The sequence below is a fragment of the Balaenoptera musculus genome, chromosome 14 (genome assembly GCF_009873245.2).
Source record: "Balaenoptera musculus isolate JJ_BM4_2016_0621 chromosome 14, mBalMus1.pri.v3, whole genome shotgun sequence".
NCBI classification, from domain to species: Eukaryota; Metazoa; Chordata; class Mammalia; order Artiodactyla; family Balaenopteridae; genus Balaenoptera; species Balaenoptera musculus.
Genome location: NC_045798.1, coordinates 7,387,276 through 7,409,248, shown reverse-complemented (window position 1 = coordinate 7,409,248; position 21,973 = coordinate 7,387,276). Strand labels below are relative to the sequence as shown.

The following is a 21,973-nucleotide window of genomic DNA, read 5'->3' as shown; positions in this document are numbered from 1 at the left end:
CTTAATGGATGCCCTGAGACGTAAGAAGGCAGATTGATTTAATGGGGGCCAGGAAACCTAAGGCGTTTGATTGGTTTAATGAACGCCAAGAGATTTAAGAAGGACGATTGATTTAGTGGGGGTCATGATATTTAAGGGAGCCGATTTAATCAACGAGAACCACGTGACTTATGGGGACTGATTTAATCAGTGTGAGTCACGTGATTCGCGGGCTGGTTTAACGTGTGGGAGTCACGTGATAAATGGTGCTGATTGACTCAATGGGAGTCACCTGATGTACGGGGCTGATTTAACAATAGGAATCACGCGAGCCAAGGGGCTGATTAAATCAGCTTGGGCACACCCCCAAGGGGGACGGCACCCTCCCCGGCTGTACGCCAGGTGGTGCACGTCCATCTTAAGTGGGGCACGTCCACCCAAGGGGTGCAGTCCACCCCAAAAGGTACATCATCGTCATTTGATGTACCCCAAGGGGTGCACGTCCACCCTAAAAGATACATCATCATTTGATGTACACCAGGGAGTGCACGAGCACCCCAGTGGGTGCACATCCACCCCAAGGGGTACATCATCATCATTTAACAAAAGAGCTACATCAAGAGCCCAAAAAAACCCGTTTTTATTTTTTTTCTCTCTCTCTTCATCTGTGATTCTCAGTTTAGCGCTGTCTGCTGGGATGGCCAGCAACTGACTATTTAACTACCAAGGGTGGCGTCTGCCTCCATCTGTTTGTTGTTTGAATGCCAGGAAGTGTTCTCCTTGCCCAGTGTACACAGCAGCCAGAGCAACCGCGCTCACAGTTTAGGAGGGAAAGAGGCAAATAAGTAAGCGAGCACATGGTCACACGCCAGGGCGACGGGGCAGAGACAGCCCTTCATTTGCTCCATCAATCCCTGGGTCATGGTGAGGAACGGTTCTTTGCGGGCCGGGATAATGGCTTTTACATCTCCAGGTAAACCATTCGAGAGCCCCCAGGCCCGGATTTGGAAGAACAAAACGCCAGGAGGGGGGCGGGGCCCGCGCCCGACGAGGCCGAGTGGGAACCGGCCTCCTGCGGGGTCTTGCGGCCGCCGAGGTGTCGCGAGAGCCGGGGCTGCCGCTCGGCTACGCCGTAGGCCGAGTGGGCCGGGCGCGTTCCGCGGGGCCGGCGGTTTGGGCGAGCCTGCTTGGGCCAGCGAGGGCGCGGGGCTCCGGGGCTCGGGGCTCGCCCCCGCCGCTCCGGGTAGGCGCACCGATGGCGTTTCTAGGGTGACGCTGCGCACACCGACTCTCTCCGGGGGCGGAGGAAACACCTATGAACCCTTCGGCCTCCTTCCTGGCCGGGCGCCAGGTGAGCGGCCGCTGCTCCGCGCTTCCCGTTTCCGCCGGCGCGTCCCGGGGAGAGAGGAGAGCAGACCGCGGGGACGACGTGCATTGGGGTTATTCAGGAATCGTTTCTGCTTAAAATTTAATACCCAGGACGCAGAAGGAAAACGGAGCGTCACATCAGTTTCCTTACCTTAATGAAAATGGGTTGTTCAGCCCAGGCGCAGAGTCGAGTCGCGAGTACTGGGTGCTCACTTTTTAACGATAACATTGGGCATTTGTAGAGCTGCTTCTCTATATACCTCCTCGCTTCCTGCGCTTCACTTGCTTCACAGTACCCTGCGAGTGGAGCAACACTCTGATAGACCGTTTTACCAAAAAGTCTTGAAAGTAAACTTGCCCAAGCTTTGCAGTTGTCGGTATAGGATAAGATGAACGTGTTTTGCACGCTTGGCCTGTTGCTTGTTTCCTGTATTAGAATACGTGCTCCTTGCCGGCTGCTGTGTCCCCAACGACTTGGCGCTCGGTAAATATTTGTTGAATGAGTGAGTGAGTGAAATGGCTTACCAAAGACTGGAATTCAAGTCTTGTGGCTTGGAATCCCTTGGCTCCAAATTCCATTTTCTCTGTTTAGTGAGAAACTGTAATTCACTCGTCGTTATTATTTATTTACAAATCTTATTTTTCAGAAAGCAATAATGATGTACATGGGCCTCTGGTGAACTTTAAACTACTGTCTTCAAGGTAGAATTCTTAAAGTAACACTTTTAGTTATTTTTTTTTAATTGAAGTATAGTTGGTTTACAATATTGCGTTAGTTTCGGGTATACAGCATAGTGATTCAGTTTTTGGGTTTTTTTGTTTTGTTTTTAGTTCTTTATTTCATAGATGGGGACAGTACACCATACTTTGGAATGTGACTTACAACCTTAATAATAAAATAATATTGATAATACTAGCTAATGTTTGTTGGTCGTTTATGATAGAACAAAATTATTTTAAGGCAGGACAAGAAAAAGTTAACAAAGTTTTCTCTGTCGTCTTGCCACTGCTTCCTCCGCTTTGGTGTGTATTGTGCATCTGCATTATACATTAACTAGATCCTTTTAGAAGACGTAGGAATGCCTGCTTGCCAAAAAAAAAAAAAAAGCTATTTTCTCCTGGTGTCAGCAAGGAACTCCTTAGGAGATAACATTCCTTTCTCAATCCTGTAAGGGGTCACAGTGACCCACTACTTGCCTTGTATGCGCAGATCTGCATTGTGTAAAGGTCAATATATTATTTTGATGTGTAGCCCTTTGTCTTGAAAGTGTTTGTAACTGTGTTTTGACCTCTTACAGGCAGAACAGTTCTCAGAGCTTTCTGAAAGACTGTCTCCCAGGTTATAATCTTCAGCTTGGCTCAAATAAAATTTTCCACTTCTTTCTTAGATTGACTATTGATTAATTTTTAATGACACTTACAATGGTGCCAAGTACTGTGAAGTGCTTTACCGAGATTATCTTGCTTAATCCACACAACTCTAAGAAGTTAAAATGCTGCTATTACCATTTTACAGACAAGGAAATTAAGGCTTAAGGACATTAAGTAACTTACCCAAGGTCTTAGAGCCACTAAGTGGCTAATTCTGGATTCCAACTCAGGTCAGACCAACTTCACTGCACTAGACTTTAAAATGATGTATGCTTAAAAGGAGTTATCGTAGATAATTTTGTTAGGCATGAAAATGGCATCATGGTAATATAAAAACGTTCATTTTTAGAGATGCATACTAAAGTATCTAAGAGTAAAAAGTATTTTTTATCAACAACAAAAAGATAAAGGAAAATTGAAACAGATGTGGCAAAATCTTGATAGTGGTAAGAAAGACCTAGGTACTGAGCAAATGGGAGTCTATTGTACTATTCTCTTGTCTTCTGCGTATATTTGAAATTTTTCCTTTACAAAATTTGTTTTTAAGTAGGTATGTTGAGTTTGGATCAGTTACATTTAAACAGTAATTACTTCCTGTTTCCCTTTACTTGACTGCCGTAGAATTTCTGGGGCAGCTGAGGGATAATATTGTTGATTGATACAAGGAGAGGGTTGACAGCAAAGAAAAAGAAAATGCAGAAATGGGTTCATTTGTGATTAACCAATGGAGGTTTTACAAATGGTCCCACTCTTTAAGAGTGGTGTAAATGGTACGACAGAAAGTGATAGAGGCAGAGTGTACAGTAGGTGTGAACTTGCTTTAAATATACATAATTTTGACGCCATGTTATAATCAGTGAATAAAACGTAGTTAATTTAACTACCTTGAATTGGCAGCAAAAGAAGATATAATTGTTTGGAAAATATGCTTTGGCCGATTTATGTTGATTAGTTTTATCCTGACGTGAAGCCACTTTCTATGTTTAGAGCATTGGGTCAGAAGTTGAGATTTCCACTATCGAGAAACAACGGAGAGAGCTACAGCTGCTCATTGGAGAATTAAAAGATCGAGATAGAGAGCTCAATGATATGGTTGCAGTACATCAAAGACAGCTTCTTTCATGGGAAGAGGATCGGCAGAAAGTGTTGACTTTGGAAGAACGTTGCAGCAAATTAGAAGGTCAGACATATATGCAGCAGCATCTGTCATGCACTTGTACGTGCCAACACGTTAAAAGGGCTCAAGGGAAAGATAGGAATATCTCAACACAATCCCTGCTGCACTGGAGTTTATTGAGTTTATTTTATTTATTTATTTATTTATTTTTGGCTGTGTTGGGTCTTTGTTGCTGTGTGCAGGCTTTCTCTAGTTGCGGCGAGTGGGGGCTACTCTTCGTTGCGGTGCGCGGACTGCTCATTGCGGTGGCTTCTCTTGTTGCGGAGCACGGGCTCTAGGTGCGCGGGCTTCAGGAGTTGTGGCTCACGGGCTCTAGAGCGCAGGCTCAGTAGTTGTGGCACACGGGCTTAGTTGCTCCACGGCATGTGGGATCTTCCCGGACCAGGGCTCGAACCCGTGTCCCCTGCATTGGCAGGCGGATTCTTAACCACTGCGCCACCAGGGAAGTCCCTGGAGTTTATTTTAATTGAAGATAGGATGACATCATGAACACTCACAACAGAACAAACACAATGTGAATTAAAGTAGGGCAAGCAAAGTACTTAACTGTAGAAAGAGGGCTGGGCAGCTTCAGTCAACATGGAGTGTCAAGAGTGCACCTGAAGGAAATTAGTTTTGAGCTAAAGTATGAATGAAGATGCCACAGAACTGGCCATTTCTCTTGAACTGACTCAAAGATTTTAAACTTGGTATTGAACTTGATCTCAAATACCTGAAATAGTCATCTTTTAAAATAAGAGCAATCTCAAAAATGGCTTACAAAAATTTCCTTTTGTACCATATTTTAACTGTCATCCCTTTTCGTGCTGCCCTAAAGTCTGAATGTTCTATTGACACTGCATTAATACTAGAATGTGCTAGAGGGGAAAATACTAGATCTGTTTAATAGAAAGACAACAATATATCGCCTTCTTTTTTACTTATATTACAAAAAGGATTCTGTAAATGCGACAATCTAAATATGAGTAATTTTTCCATTTTGTTGATGACCATCTGATTTTATTCTGACCACACCCACCCACATGTAGATACACATAAACGCAGTATTTAATATGATTGTACATTAGATGCAATATATCTTATATAATTAATATCTTTTATATAAACATATTAAAGAACAAAGATAACATTATATACAAGCATACCTCGTTTTATTGCACTTTGCAGATATTATGATTTTTAGAAATTGAAGGTTTGTGGCAACCCTGTACTGAGCAAGTCTGTCAGCACCATTTTTCCAACACCGTTTGCTCACTTTGTGTCTCTGTGTCATATTTTGGTAATTCTCGTAATATTTCAAACTTTTTCATTATTATTATATTTGTTATGGTCAACTGTGATCAGTAATCTTTGACGTTACTAGTACGACTCGCTGAAGGCTCAGATGATGGTTAGCATTTCTTAGCAATAAGTTATTTTTAAATTGAGGTATACACATTGTTTTTTGGACATAATCCTATTGCACACTTAGTAGACTACAATATACTGTAAGCATAACTTTCATATGTACTGGGAAACCAAAATATTTGTGTGACTTGCTTTATTGTGATATTCATTTTATTGTGGTGGTTTGGAACTGAACCTGCAATATCTCCGAGGTCTGCCTGTATAACCATCAGTATCTGGTTTTAAAATAAGCAAGACACCTGAATAGGCATTTCATGGAACACTGAATGGCCAATAAATGTACAAAAAAGTTCTCATTCTCATTAGTAATTAGGGAAATGCAAATTAAGACCATAATGAGACCTGTTTATACTTACCAGCCTGGCAAAAAATATCAGGTATTGGTAAAAGTGTAGAGCAAGGGAAGGCTCATTCACTGCTGGTGGGCGTGTCAGCTGGTACAGCTACTTTGGAAAATCATTTGACAGTTCTGGTAAAGTTGAAGATATACATAGCTATGGCCCAGCATTTCCACTTCTAGGAAATCTACTCACCCTTCAATATGCACATGAATTACCTAAGGATCTTGTTAATATGTAGATTGTGATACAATAGGTCTGTGTATCTAACAAGGTCCCCGGTGATGTCCCTGCTGCTGGTCCAAGGGCCACATTTTGAGTATCGAGGCTCTAGAGGAACTCCTGCAAAAGCACCAAGATGCTTGTAGGAGAATATTTAGAGCAGCATTGTACATCATAGCTGCAAAGTGGAAACAGTCCAAATGGCCACCGGTAGTAGAATGTATAAATACATTTTGGCATGATCATATAATGATATTATACAGCACACAAACAGGAGTTACCTACAGCCACATGGATACATCTCAGGATCATAATCTTTTTTTTTTTTTGTCTGTGCCAGGCAGCTTGTGGGATCTTAGTTCCCCAACCAGGGATCGAACCCAGGCCCTTGGCAGTGAAAGCGTGGAGTCCTAACCGCTGGGCCGCCAGGGAATTCCCAGGATCATAATCTTGACCAAAAAAAGCAAACAGAAGAATTCATAGAGTATAATTCCATTTACATATGGTTCAAATTAAACTATTCTTAGGGATGTGGTCATAGATAGTAAAACTATAATAAAAAACAAGGAAAAAAAAAAAACAAGGAAATGAGTAAGATCAGGATGGTGGTTAGGAAGGTGGGAAATTGGAGAGATTGTGTTCAGGAAGTGACATACAGGGCCTTCTGGGTTGCCGCTGGTGTTCTGTTTCTTGACTAAGGTACAATATCGTGCATTTCATAATAAAAACTTTTAAAAGAAGTATTAACCTTTAACCATGTGTTTTGAATATAATGCATTTTCAGCTTCAAATCTGACCACAAGTAAGTTATTGATGAAATCTCCCTCAGGTGAACTACATAAAAGAACTGAAATAATCAGGTCACTCACAAAGAAGGTAAAAACCCTTGAATCGAATCACATTGAATGCCAAAGTACTCTTCAAAAGACTCAACTACAGCTTCAAGAAATGGCCCAAAAGGCAACCCATTCCACTCTCCTCTCTGAAGACCTTGAGGTTGGTTTTAAGATAAGCTTCCCTAGCCCAAATTCTGTTTGTGTTTCAGTTATTGAAAAATTAGATTTAAATATTTCCATTAAAAATGCATGTGCATGTGTATGAAAGTATATCCATCCATCCATCATCATAGTTTTGTGTTCACTGTGGGGCTTTGATTAGCTGCCAGTGCTATCTTGTCTTGGAGATGAAGCTTCATTACAGCCCTTTTCTAACTGTTAGGCCATCTGTTTGGAAGCATCTATCATTTTATCAACAATGGGTTATTTTAGAAAGCCTTTCTCAGATTCTGAAATCCATATCATCAAGTAGCTTCAAATTATGCTTTCTGAATAACTGTGTCTAATCTGATGAAACAAATATCTATAGCACGTTAGTGGCGCATATTGGGAATAAAATCTGTAAGAGTGATTTTTCAGTTTTCATTTCTAGCTGGTGAGTCATCAGATATCTTTTGAGCTCATGCTTTTTGAGAGACGCAGTGAGAAAGCCTTTTTTGTTGTTGTTATAGCCTTCATATTCTTGTTTCATAATGATATCAGTATAGATCTTGGTAATATAGTGAGTCTTAATAACTCATAATAATTGTATAGATTTTATGTCTAAAATTTTTTTCAGATTACTCTTCTAGACAGTTTCTAGCTATAAAATAAGTGAAAACTATTCTGGAATCTCTTGATATGTTGAATTAAAAAATGAAAGCATGTTAGTCAGCTTGGGCTGCCATAACAAAGTACCATAGACTGGGCAGAAATTTCTTTCCTCACAGTTCTGTAGGTTAGAAGTCCAAGATCAAGGTGCCAGCCTGGTCAGTTTCTGGTGAGGGCTCTCTTCTTGGCTTGCAAATGGTCACCTTCTTACTGTGTCCTCATGTGGCAGGGTGAGAGACAGTACATGAGCAAGCTCTCTGGTGTCTTTTCTTATGAGGACACTGATCCCATCATGAGGGCCCCACCCTCATGACCTCATCTAAACCTAATTACTTCTCGAAGGCTCCACCCCCAAACACCATCACATTAGAGGTTAGGGCTTCATAGGGCTTCAACATGTGCATTTGGGTGGGGGGTGCAATTCAGTCCATAGCAGGAAGATTTTTTTTTTAATTAATAAACTTTATTTTTTAGAATAGTTTTAGGTTCATAGCAAAATTGGGTGGAATGTACAGAGATTTCTCGTAGACCCTGCCCCCTCCCCCAGCCAGCCTCCTCCACTGTGGACATTCTGCATCACAGTAGTACATTTGTTGCAATCAGTGAATCTACACTGACACATCATTGCCACCCAAAGTCCATAGTTTACATTAGGGTTCACTCTTGGTGTTGTACGTTCTGTGGGTTTTGACAAATAATGACCTGCATCCACCATTGTAATGTCATACAGAAGTAGTTTCACTGCCCTAAAAACCCTCTCTGCTCTGCTCCCTCCTTCTCTGCCACAACCCCTGGCAGCCATTGATCTCCTTACTGTCTCCAGAGTTTTGCCTTTTCCAGAATGTCATAGAGTTGGAATCATACAATATGTAGCCTTTTCAGATTGGCTTCTTTCACTTAGTAACATGCATTTAAGTTTCCTCCATGAAGATCTCTTTTAAAAAGCCTGATTATTCTTTTTTTCCCAACCAATAAACACATTATGTACACAATAATTATATCAAATCTAGATCTATGGATAAAAAAAAAACCCTGATAAGTGGGAATACCCCAATATGAAATTGTTTCAACATAGAGTAAAGATGCACAAAAGTTCATTAATGCTACTTTATTTCAGCAAAGGAAGTCTCTTACTAATCCAGTTTTCATTCTTGCCAACCTGGAAGTATACATTAAAGACCATTAGGAAGTAGACATGTTTATAAACGTAACTGATAGAATTCAGTAGGGCAAAACTCAAGTATACTGAGAAGATGCTGGGGATAATGGGGAAATAAATATTTGTGTTCCTTTTTGATGACTGCCTACTTAGCCCGCTTTGTTACTAAAAAAGCTAAACAGAAAAAACAAAACAGAAGAATGAGCACAGGTTGTGGCTGGTGAGAGTAATGAAAGCTTTTAAATGACTCAATTAGTATTTTATGTTTTCCCTCGTAGGCTAGAAACGAAAATCTCAGCAACACATTAGTGGAACTTTCTGCTCAAGTGGGACAATTGCAAGCTCGAGAACAGGCTCTCACCACCATGATAAAGCTGAAGGTAATTCAGAATCACGATACTTCCACTTGCCAGGCACTTTGTAGTTGATAGCAATGTACATTAAGTTACTGAAGTCCCACAGCGACTCAGATAGGTTGAGCTATCAATGTTGCTCTCTTTTTTTAAATTCTGGTTTTAGAAATGCGGGAAACAAGTTTAAAATGATGCCCCCAAGGCACTGAGAGGAGGCAGGACTGCACTGTTGGTCTCTGTCTCCAAGGCCCATTCCACGGTCCAGCATGCCTGCATTCAGCTGGTTTCTTCTGAGGTATCCATTACTGGGTCTCATAAAGTCATTAGCTATCAAATTGCTTGTTAATATGTTTTTTTTTTTAAATTAATTTATTTTTGGCTGCGTTGGGTCTTCGTTGCTGCGCACGGGCTTTCTCTAGTTGGGGCAAGCGGGGGCTACTCTTCGTTGTGGTGCACAGGCTTCTCACTGCAGTGGCTTCTCTTGTTGCAGAGCACGGGCTCTAGGCGCGTGGGCTTCAGTAGTTGCAGCACGTGGGCTCAGTAGTTGTGGCTCGCAGCCTCTAGAGTGCGGGCTCAGTAGTTGTGGTGCACAGGCTTCTCACTGCAGTGGCTTCTCTTGTTGCAGAGCACGGGCTCTAGGCGCGCGGGCTTCAGTAGTTGCAGCACGTGGGCTCAGTAGTTGTGGCTCGCAGCCTCTAGAGTGCGGGCTCAGTAGTTGTGGTGCACAGGGTTAGTTGCTCTGCAGCATGTGGAATCTTCCCAGACCAGGACTCGAACCTGTGTCCCCTGCATTGGCAGGTGGATTCTTAACCACTGCGCCACCAGGGAAGCCCGTTAATATGTTTTTAATTGAGAAGAAAACTTAGCAGTCAAGTAGTTGATGTAGTCACTAACATGCCATAAACAGTGATTGATAAAGTCTCTTCTATGTGGTAACACGTGTTGAACAGCAGGTGGCTAGAGGAGTGATTTTGGTGTAATGGGACACTCATGTTGATTCATATGTGATTTTTCCCAGCACATTAATGTTTTTGAGTGATCAGGGACAAGCTTTCATAAAATTAAAAAGAAAATATTAAAATCTATAGAATTGTCTTTAATCAAGTAGTGACCAGTTTCCTGGCTTCAGCAACCTCTACAGTGTCCATCATAGCAAACTCCTGGTGAAGCTGAAGAGGATTGCCTGACTGATGTGTCTGCAGTGGCATTTGCTGAACTGTGTTCTTGTACGTAACAGGACTACTGTTTCTTTGCTACTGGTCTGATCACAGAGTTCCATTGGTTTTTGAATGGTCTGCCCAAACCCTGTTTTTCCCATAAGTCCTAACGTGAGATGTGCAGACTGTGAAGTATTTTAGGAACGCGTATAGGATGCTATCGCAGAAACCTTTGTCCTTAAGCAAAGGTAAAACCTGCAAGTAATAGTTATTCCACATGAGTGGTGGGGGAGTACTTTTGCTTATTTTTATTTTTATTTTTAAAATTAATTAATTAATTTATTTATGGCTGTGTTGGGTCTTCGTTTCTGTGCGAGGGCTTTCTCTAGTTGCGGCGAGCGGGGGCCACTCTTCATCACAGCGCGCGGGCCTCTCACTATCGCGGCCTCTCTTGTTGCGGAGCACAGGCTCCAGACGCGCAGGCTCAGTAATTGTGGCTCACGGGCCCAGTTGCTCCGCGGCATGTGGGATCTTCCCAGACCAGGGCTCGAACCCATGTCCCCCGCATTGGCAGGCAGATTCTCAACCACTGTGCCACCAGGGAAGCCCCTTATTATTTTTATACTTTCAGGTGTTATTTGAATTGCTTTTCAACAAGCACATAGATACCTTTTATGTAATTAAAACAACCACCTCAACAATAAGAGGTTCTGAATTGGGTAGGTTTGGGATAAGGTCTTGGAGTCTGTCATTTTTACAAGCTGAAAAGAAGGGGAGGAAGAGAGGGCCTATGGGATTTATCTGTAATGCAGAGAATAAGCCCCCTCAAGGGTCACCAGCCTTCCTATTGCTATTACAGTTTCATAGGTAATCAAATGTTTGCTTCTAAACTTTGTGAGACAGTGAACTATGGTGGTTCGTGCATGGTTTCAGGGGCAGCCGGCTAAGTTCAAATCGGAACTCCGTCACTAACCAGTTGTATAACTGTGTCCACTTTACTGTCGAGTCCTCTGTCATGTGGGGAGTAACAGTAGTCCCTACCTCAGAGAGTTACCGTGAGGATTAAACGAGGTAACACATGGAAAGTGCTTGGAATGAAACCGGGTACACAATGAGATCTTTTTTTTTTTTTTTAATTCTTTTTGGGGTATAGTTGATTTACAATGTTGTGTTAGTTTCAGGTGCGCAGCAAAGTGAATCAGTTATACATATACACATATCCACTCTTTGTTTTTAGATTCTTTTCCCATATAGGTCATTACAGAGTATTGAGTAGAGTTCCCTGTGCTATAGCAGGCTCTTACTCATTCTCTATTTTACATATAGTAGTTTGTATATGTCAATCCCAATCTCCCAATTTATCCCTCTCCCACAATGAGATCTTAATAAGTGTAGTGTTTTCTTATTGTTTAGTTGGAATTTTAAAATCTTATGTAACAGTTTTCGAATTTGGTTTGTAGGACAAAGATATTATCGAGGCAGTCAATCACATTGCTGACTGTTCGGGTAAATTTAAATTGTTAGAGCATGCCTTACGCGACGCTAAGGCGGTGGAGACCTGTATTGTGAAAGAAAAGCAAGATTATAAGCAGAAATTGAAGGCACTTAAGATTGAAGTCAATAAGCTAAAAGGTAAGGAAGAGGCATAAATTTAAGCATTTTATCTTGGGAATATATTTCTTCATTTGGGTTCACTTAATCTCATAACTGAGAGTAGGTCTGTTGTTAGCTTTAGGTCCTACCATGAGATGTTCATTTCATTTGTATAGAATTATGCTGCAATTTTTTGTGTTACAAGATAAATAACAGAGTTGGGGGTAACTGCCTAATGCGTTCTATTTTAAAAATAATCCTGCCTTTGCTGTACCGGCTAGCTCTTGCTACTATACGCTTTGTAGCAACCAACGACAGTATCTCAGTGGCATGCAACCACGAGAATTTGAGAAACTCATGTATCTGGAAGCCACATGGGAATTGGCTGATCTCTGTTGGGCCCAGCTGAGCTCCTCCACTGGGGCATCTTCTCCTCCCCGGTAGGCTAGCCTGGGCATTTCTTCCCACGGTGAAGGCAGAAGCTTAAGAGAAGCAGAAGGATGGGAGGACCTATATATACCATCACTTCCCCCTCATTCTGTGGCCAAAGTGAGTCACATGGCTGAACCCAGAGTCAGACAATCCTCTGTGGGAGGATTTACAAAAAATCGAGGGAGGAATGCAGAGAGCGGTGAGGAGTTACCACTAACAACACAAACTCCCAGAGTGGCTTTTTGGTGCATGTTTTATTTTGGGGGGAATTCCTTTTGTGTCCTCCTGTTCTATTTTCATTCTCACAGTAACCCCACAGTTTATTTTTCTACTACTTGACGTTTTCTAATGAAACGAAGGCTGGGTATGCCAGATAGGTTAGTGCTGTGTACTGGAATATGGATCTAGGTGATGGAGTAAAAATTTATATTCGTCTGCAGAGGATGTGGAGGGAGGCCCACTTTTCTCTGGCCTTTCCCCTCTGTGGGGCAGGGGAAGCTGTTGGATGGAGGCGCCATCCAGGTCTGAAATCTGCACCCGGACTGTCCCATTTATAAGTGGTCATCACATTAGACACGAAGACTGACTCCTGCTGTGGAACAAGCAAACTTAGAATGACAGAGCCGTGCGATGGTGCAGTTGCTCCGCCTCTGTCCCTGGTGGAATCCCTCATGAGGCAGGGAGTTGCTGTTCAAATTGTGAAAGGCTATCGGGGCAGATTTAATTTAAAAAACTCCACCTCCTAAAATCTTGTTCCTATGATGCCCTGACTAGTGGTAAATCATAATTTTGTCTCCATTTGTAGCTTCAGCTAAAATCATAATCGTACTATAAGCCCCTTGACAGCAGGGACGGACTCTGTCTTCTCTTTTTTTGGACCCACAGTTAATAGCACAGCCCCTGGGTTACATTGTAGGCATTCGATAAGTATTTATTGAATGCTGTGTTTACCTAGGTAAGATTTAAAGTAAAAAGAAGTCTGTTTTATCAACTTTTATGTCTTATTTTATAAATTCAATATTTATGAAAAAAATAAAAGCAGCATCATGGATAGTGTACTAGAGAGTGAGGGAAAGAGACTCATTTAATTTGGGTGCGCTGGGAAGGCGTCTTTGAAGAGAACATTAGAGCTGAAACTTGGATGATGGGAAGAACCAGTCGTGCAAAGATCTGGGCCAGGACCTTCCAGGCAGAAGAAACAGCAAATGCAAAAGCCCTGGGGTGGGTTTTGAGGTTGGGGCCAGTGTAAGGAACAGATTGAAAGGGCAGGGCCAGGCTGTGCAGGCCTTAAGGTAATGAGTTTGGATTTCCTCCTAAGTGTAGCACAAGGGCTTGTAACAGAGAAGCGACGCCAGCAGATGGCCCTGATGGCTCGGTGGATAGTAGGCTGCAAAGGGAGAGGCAGGGTTCGAGCAGGGAGACAATGGGAGCCTTGGCCAGGGTCACTGCTGGGGGTGCAGTGAGATGTTAGATGAGGGACATATTTTGGCTGTAGATCGAACAGGACTTCATATTAATTGGAAGCGGGTGCGGAGGACATGAGAGGTATTCACAGTGTATATTCTTCTAGGAACTAGTATTTATTTGAGGACTTTTTTCCCCCTTTTTTCCCCCTATTTGTGAAGAGGATCTAAATGAAAAGACAACAGAAAATAATGAACAACGAGAAGAGATCATTCGCCTCAAGCAAGAGAAAAGTTGCCTGCATGATGAATTGGTTTTTACTGGTAAAAATAGATAATTAGTTTAAGTAACCTGAACGTTCTACGATACTACCGTGACGGGCTAAATGAATTGTACCTCTCTCAAAATACTTTATGTATTTTATTAATTTATTTTAACACCCTTTGAGAAATGAGGAGGGACCAGGCAGGGAATTTTAAAGCTGTTATCTGCCTCCCAGTTCACTCTGTTTCCTCTTCTGTGAAATGAGCTGCTCTCCCTTCCAGCTTGAGTGCGTGACTATACTAGCTTACTAAAAACATAGCACTTGTGCTTAGAAGTTCAATAAGAAAGAATCTTATGAGCCAAGTATTTGCAAATACTAGATAAAAATTAGGAATTCAACATTTTTTCAATTTTGCAAATAGACCACCTGTAATTATTACAGTTGGAAAGTACTCATGTGTTTTGTTACATCAGTATGACCGCAAAATAATAATGTTGGAGATGAATTTTTCATGACTTAAAAGCAAGTTTGTCAGTAAGGTGTGTAACTTAGGCCCCCTTCTGATAAACATAAAAGTGGCACTCCCCACTCTCCCTCACCGCCATGTTCTCCTACACTCTAACCCCAACCCACCCCAGTATGTCAGAGTTTCTAGCCTCCCCTTTCTCTGCTCCCAACTGAGAATCACTGATATTTAGAGCTTATCTATATATGGCCCTGACAGCCAAGAAGATTTTGTTAGACTTTAATTTTGGTAGTTTGTATGAAGAAAATCATATGTTTGGAGGTAAAGTTCCAAATAGAAATTAAATGAACTGGGACTTCCCTGGAGAGCCAGTGGTTAAGACTCCACGCTTCCACTGCAGGGGGCACGGGTTCGATCCCTGGTCAGGGAACTAAGATCCCGCATGCCATGTGGTGTGGCCAAAAGAAACAAGAATTTAATTAATTAAGTGAACATGTTTGGGTCTACTCATACCTACCCTCAATTGTCTTTCCTGCTAGGAAGAGACTACATTTCTATAAGTTAAAGGGCAGAATACAGTATTATATTACATTTTTTTCAAATAAAATGAAATTCTTAATTTTAATCTCATGGGATTAAAGATTGGGGAAATGCAGTTTTCTACCACTAGAGGTCACTATTTCCATTATTTCTAGGATTACTGTGTCTCAAAGTAATTATCTCTTACATTGTTACAGATACTTACATAAAGATATACATATATTTGTACATCTACATAAAGATATACATCTATACATATGTTTGTAGCTTTACAGTTGAATTCCCGCAATCTTTAGATCGGCATCTGTGTGCCAGGTACTCTGCTAGTGACTAAGAAGCTCATAGGCCCAAAGAGAGTTTAGTGCTCTACAGATGCTGTGAATAAAATGTTGTGCGAGGTCAGAGGAAGGAAAAACATTTACAGAACATTTTAATAATCTCCTTTCTTTTTGGTTCATCTATTTTTACTCATTCTATTATGTATTACTGGGTAAAGTATATGTAATTTGTTAGATAATACTCTAATAAATCCATTTTGTGAAATATTTTTTTATCATTTCCTAAGCTGATTTCTTAAATATCTTTTCTATTCGTACCACTGTCTCAGAACAGTTTTTGTGTGTTTAAATTATAAAAGTGAATTAAAGCCTGAAAAGAATTTTTAAAGGCTTAACATGATAACATGCTATCAGGTGTCATGGCTAAAAATTAACACATTTTATTCAAGGTTGGAAGATGTCTTAAAAATGTACTTCTAAGTTCAAAACTTCTTTTTCCTCTTGTTGAAGATGAAGTTCTTCACAGAGGCTTAGAGACATGTTTCATTTGTACATGTTGCATATAAGAAGTTCGCAAATAAAACAATGATACTAGTTTACATTTCTGTGGCCCTGCGAGTCCCGTAAACAAGGCCCTGTGAGATTGAGTGAAGGTCTTCCAGGCAGTAAAAGGCACAGAAGCTTGATCAGAATTTGGCAGGTCCAGACTTCAGCACCCTTTCTTTTGTGCTGTCTTCCTTAGGCTGCCCGCTCAGGCAGGTGTCAGCAGAGTTCCATACCTCTTTGTCTTCAGTGACCAACTTGTGAAATAGGCGGACTCACTCCACTTTGACCAAACCCAGATAACCCAGCCATGTACGAAAGTATCAGATCTAAGGAAACAATTCTATTTCATGCAACAGTAGATTATTCTAAAGTCAGATTAAGGCAGTATTGAAATATATTTAAAATTATCCTTGAATGCCAAATAAAGTAGCTGGCTTTTGTTTAGGGGCTGTGCTGTGTCCAAAACAAGTATCTCTGAGTGCTGGGAATGCACCCAGTGTGTGATCATGCTGTTAACGGAAGAGGTGGGTAGAGCTGAGAGCAGCCCGGAGTCCCAGACGCCCTGAGGGTGTCACTTCCACCGAGAAAGAGCTACTGTTTTACTGTTTTCTTTGTGCATAGAGTTGAATTCACATAAACTAAATGCGACTCTACATAAACATTGCAAGTGCACTGTAGGCTTTTGTTATGGTGTTGACTCACCTAATGCAAAGAAATAAATTCAGAATTGAAGAGACGTAAGTTTTAAATCCGACGCCGTGGCTTTCACTGTGCCACGTTCTCAATTCTGTGCACGAGGATTACCTTTAAAAGTAAGATGATGCGGGACTTCCCCGGCGGTCCAGTGGTTAGGACTTTGCCTTCCAATGCAGGGGGTGCAGGTTCGATCCTTGGTCGGGGAGCTAGGATCCCACATGCCTCGTGGCCAGAAGGCCAAGTCATGGAACTGAAGCAGTATTGTGGCAAATTCAATAAAGACGTTAAAAATGGTCCACATCGGACTTCCTTGGTGGCGCAGTGGTTAAGAATCCGCCTGCCAATGCAAGGCACACGGGTTCGATCCCTGGTCTGGAAAGATGCCACATGCCGCGGAACAACTAAGCCCGGGCGCCACAACTACTGAGCCTGCGTGCCACAACTACTGAAGCCTGCGTGCCTAGAGCCCGTGCTCCACAGCAAGAGAAGCCACCGCAATGAGAAGCCCGCACACCGCAACGAAGAGTAGCCCCCGCTTGCCACAACCAGAGAAAACCCACGTGCAGCAGTGAAGACCCAATGCAGCCCCAAATAAATAAATAAAAAAAATTTTTTTAATGGCCCATATCAAAAAAAATCTTAAAAAAGAAAAAGGTGATGCTGCAGACTCGTATCAGAAGGGCTGAGCATTAAGCGTGTTTGACCAGGAGGTGGTGGCTTTCACAGATCCCTCCTCACGCTTTATTCCGCCTGGTCCCCAGTGACCGCCAGCAGACACTTTGCAGAAAAGCTGTCTCAGTAGAGTTGCTGTCTCCAGCAAAACTCATGCCTTTGTCCTTAAATGGTTTCTGTGACGCTCCAGATGTAAAGCGATAATAATCAATATTTGTATTCTTTTTCATCCATGAGAAAAATGACATGTGGAAAAGGTGCTTTGTTAATAAACCATAGAAGTTGTAAATTTTGATTTAGGCTGCACCTGATATTCTCAAAACCGATTCATGTATTAATAATTAGAGGGTCATTTTATGCATTTAGCTTGAACTTCTTATAAAGATAATGGTTTTTTTTAGGTGAGACATTTATTGTTGATCTATCACTTCTATGTGAATGAAATTATTTCCCCTTAAGCATAATATTAATATTTTTTTCCCGTACAAGTCTTCGTATAGCACTTTAGATCTTTCCTTTCTGGGGGTTCTCATCTGCCAAGTTCTGAAACTTTTTAAAATACTGATTTCTCATACCCCAACTCTAGTAACAGCGAAGTGTCTGCGTTTCAGCAGAATGTTTATGGTCTTTGTAAAAGAATGAAGATTTAAAAAAAAAAAACCTCTGTTCTGTCTTTTTGGGCTAGAAAATTGAGTGTAATACTATGTATATTAAAGAAAATTCTGAATCTTAATTACCCATCAGGTAAAGAGTTTTCAAGAAAAAGAAAGTCTGTAAAGGAGTGCTGGACTTTCATTAAAATGGAAAGACAAGTTTGTCTACCTATGGGGTCACCTCATAGGTCCAAATATCTTCAGTTTTTGCTCAGTGAGAATACATACAAGTGGCCTGATTGTGAGATTATATCAGATTGACTTACATACTGGTGAAAATAGTGATTTTTTTTTTTTTTTTGCCCCTGTAATGTTAGTTTTTTTTCTGTTGGTAAAGGTAATATGCTGTTTGGATTTTTACAAGGAAAATGCATTTGTAAGTTACCTGTGTAATGTGAATAAGTAAGTAAAGAATAAAGTAATATGTATTAAATTTAGAGATTTAGAAACCACCCCCTCAAAAAAAAAGAGGAAAATAATTGTCATTAATCCTTCCATCTAAAAAAATAACTTAATTTGATACTTCAGTATACTTGCTCTCAGCCTTTTTCTATGCATATCTACATACAGACACACATGTAATTTGAGCAGAGAGTTGGTACAGTTTTGAATACTTTTTTGACTTAACATTAATTATATTGTGAAAGTTTTCAAATTTGGTGAAGGATCTAGTCAGAATCACTGATTAAAGCTCTTTCCAGCCATCCATTTTGCAATTTTAAAATTCAGGAAGGAGGGGAAAAAAGTTAGCCGCGCATAAACTTGTTGGAAATGAATAGGTTTGTGATGATATGGGCTGGTGAAAAACGTTTTAATAATATTTGTTCTTAAATAGTAGAGAGAGAAAAAAGGAAAGACGAGTTACTGGATATCGCAAAGTCAAAGCAAGAACGCATGAGCGCAGAGCTGCATAATCTGAGACAGGTAGGTTCCCACTTAACCTTCTCTATTAGGTGGGAAACGCTTATAAACAAACATCAAATTAGGAAAAGTGTATGCCCAGTGATTTCGTTTATGATGCTTTTGGAATCCTGACTACATTAAAGGTATATCATATTAACCTAGCAGATAGGGTCTTGCTTATGGTAATGAAAGGTTAGGAGACTAGTTACATTAACAAATCTCAGTGCTAACATAGGAAAAATAAAAGCAAACATATTCAGCATACTTCTTTAGTCACTATCTGATCTGTTTTGGCATTTGAAAGTGCCAGTTGTTGGCTCAGTTTAGCTTTGTTGTTACACTTTATTTTGATGTATCAATATCTACGGCAGATTTACATAAAACAACAGCGTGACCTGCAGTTTCTTAATTTCAATGTGGAAAATTCTCAGGAATTAATACAGATATATGACTCAAAGATGGAGGAATCAAAGGCCCTGGAATCCAGGTAATCTTAGTATGATGCTATTAATATGATCTTGTGTTTTATTCCATCATTCAGTCAATATTTGTTAAGTACCTGCTGTGGGCCAGTACTTAAGTACTGTTTGGTAGGTAGTAGGGAATAAATATATATGAGCTAATCCTGGGTTGTAGTGAGAATTTTAGGCATGATCTTAATTTAACCATTTGATTAAATTCATTAAACACATTATTTGTGTGCTTGTGTAGAAGGCTTTGAGCTAAAGTAGAAATTACAGAGATGAATCATTTATTCATTCATTCAGCACTCAGTATTTTAGGCACGGGCTAGGAATAGGGAAAATGAAGATATATTGGGCATGGTACTTGCTTAAAATAATGCCAAAGAATGGTATAAATAACTGCAGTAGGAGTTCAGCTGAGGGTGATCTCTGCTCTCAGCTTGATTTTCCCATTTTCCTTGTTAATAGGAGGAGATGTCTACTCTTACCTATAAAAGGCAGTGTGTGAATTAAATTGGTTTCTGTAAAATTAAAATATAAATATATGAGGTCTGGTTTAATTTAACAAGCATACAACTGCCCCACAGTTAAACTGAGTCCACTTTGACAAGCAGAAATGGTACAGGGAGTCATGGAAAGGAACAGGAATTCAGGGAGTTCCCCATCACCGCACATAGGCGCAGAAGCTGGGTTGGATGACGCAGCTCCTTTCCCCGGAGGGTGGAGTTCAGGATGGGGGTGGTCAGAGTTGCAGGGAGGAATGTAAGGAGCAGCTGCTGCTACAGACAGTAGGACTGGGGACTCACCCGCACTTTGCTGCATTTGCTGTACTCTTCTTCGAGGTCTTTTGCTGGGGGTTGTTGCACCATTGCTCTGTATCCCAGCTGTGGCTGCTACTAATAAACACCAGACCAACCCAGTGACCTCTTGCAGGCAAAAACCCCTAACCTATTGGCTCTTTTTCCTTTTTGCACTGCATTTCCCCTGGTAGGTACCTGGGCTAGATGATTGAGGTTATTCTTTAACAACGTAAAGTGGCTTATCCCATTCTAGAAGGAGGGATCAGAATCCTACAGATTAGAACACCTGAATAGGTGTGACATGAAAAACTTTGACAATTTATTAAAAGGTTTATCATAATGATTTTTATTTTATGCACATGTGGTGTCATTTTTACTTTAGACCAGTTTTCAATATATAGATACATTAAGTATCCAGCAGATAAATGGGATGGTCATGAATGCAGTATGGTGAACACATTTGGCACTTTCCAATTTATCGTTGTACCTTGACTCTCCATTGCCTTTCAATCCTGACTTTACGTCTATTTAACTGTGAATTAGGAAGAGAAATAACAGATCAAGCAACAAGTATTTACAGAACACTTAGTGTATGTTAAAGGCTGTCTTAGGTTCCAGGAGGATTAAAAATGCTTCTACATGTGAAAAAAAAACCTTAAGAATCTTTTCACAAAACTTTTATATGTATGAAACAGTGAATGATATAGTTATAATAGGAAAGTCGCTATCTGATTAATTAGATATATATTAATATGTACAGTAAGATAATGATTTGCAGTATGGATAGTGAGTACAGTGGACGTTAAGGATGGGAAGAGGGGAGTGGGTATGGTGGTCAGCAAGACTTCCTGGAGGAGGTTGGGCTAAAATTGGGCTCAGAAGAATATACAAATTCTACCTCATATTTTCAACTCAGACAAATGGGTCTTACTAGGGTTTAGCTCAGCTGATGAGGTTTGAGTGAAATATTTAGAACGACAGTATCAAATGTATCTTATAACTTCCGTTTTTTGTAATGCCACCATAGCAGAGAAATGTGTTTATCAGACCTTGAAAATAACCACCTAAAAGTCGATTTTAGGAGGGAGGAAGATCAGAAGTCACTGGTTAAGGACCAAAAATTTGAGACCACGTTGGTTCAGCAAAATAAGTCAGACAAGAGCTCTTATGATGTATGCAAAGAGAAGAAACTACAGGTTAATACTTCATTTGGGGGAAAAAGTGTAATTGCTGTCTCATCTCTATTTGCAAAAGACTTAGTGGAGAAACAAAAGTCTTGGTCTCTGGGAGGAAAAATCCAGACTGAACCCGAAAACAAAAGTACATTTTGCAAGATCCACGCAAAATCACCAAAAGGTGATGGAGTTGGGGTTCAGAATGAAGAGAAACAACTCTCGGGAACATCAACATCTGCATCCGGTGAAAAGTGGCATGACGTCAGTCTTTACCTGGGCCTGGCCAACTGTTCTGGTTCAAAACAACCAGAAAAGCTGGATGTCGAATGTCAAGATCACCTGGAAAGGTCTGGAGTCTCATGTTGCCATAAAAGCGAAGCCTGTCTGGATGAAAGCGACGCCCGTCTGGATGAAAGCGACATGTGGGAATCCAAGTGCTGCCACCCGAGTAACTTCACAATCGAAGCTCCAGGCCACATGTCTGACGTGGAATGGATGAGCATCTTCAAGCCTTCCAAAGTGCAGAGAATCGTGCGCCACAAATCGGTGTGCACTTGTTCGGAAAGTGCCAGTGGAACCAAATTCAACTCCTCTGCAAGGTCAGTCTCGTTTCATGTTTGTAAACACCCAGGGAGCCTACTTACTGTTTTGAGAAATATAAAAGGGCTGCAGTAGCCACTTCACGCCAACCGTGAAACGGAAACCAGTGTTTACAAACAGAAATTGCGTTTGACAAACCGTTTCCTCTTTTCATCACAGGGTAGGCTGTTGAGTTTTTTGATTGTACAGAGACTGTATTGGATTCCAGTGAGAAGTTTGTGCCTAGGACAGCTTCTGAGGCAAAAGTTTTGCTTAAAAACAAAGCCAGCTGTCATGAGCTGAGCAAACATGTTTTATTTTAAAACAAAC

General features: G+C 41.0%; 1 protein-coding gene across 2 annotated transcripts in view; it reads left to right on the top strand.

The window, feature by feature from the left end:
- The first annotated feature begins 1,023 nt into the window (after window positions 1-1,023).
- CCDC62 (coiled-coil domain containing 62) overlaps window positions 1,024-21,973 on the top strand; it is a 43,023-nt gene continuing 22,073 nt past the window's right edge. Inside the window, exons 1-9 of one of the 2 annotated variants that reach the window (XM_036874113.1) lie at window positions 1,024-1,330; window positions 3,706-3,898; window positions 6,692-6,858; window positions 8,946-9,047; window positions 11,638-11,809; window positions 13,828-13,929; window positions 18,558-18,646; window positions 18,997-19,112; window positions 20,917-21,663. In XM_036874113.1, coding sequence (XP_036730008.1) covers window positions 1,295-1,330; window positions 3,706-3,898; window positions 6,692-6,858; window positions 8,946-9,047; window positions 11,638-11,809; window positions 13,828-13,929; window positions 18,558-18,646; window positions 18,997-19,112; window positions 20,917-21,663 — 1,724 coding nt within the window. In that variant the 5' untranslated portion in view covers window positions 1,024-1,294. The remainder of the gene's footprint in view (window positions 1,331-3,705; window positions 3,899-6,691; window positions 6,859-8,945; window positions 9,048-11,637; window positions 11,810-13,827; window positions 13,930-18,557; window positions 18,647-18,996; window positions 19,113-20,916; window positions 21,664-21,973) is intronic. The other variant, XM_036874115.1, reaches the window with a different exon arrangement.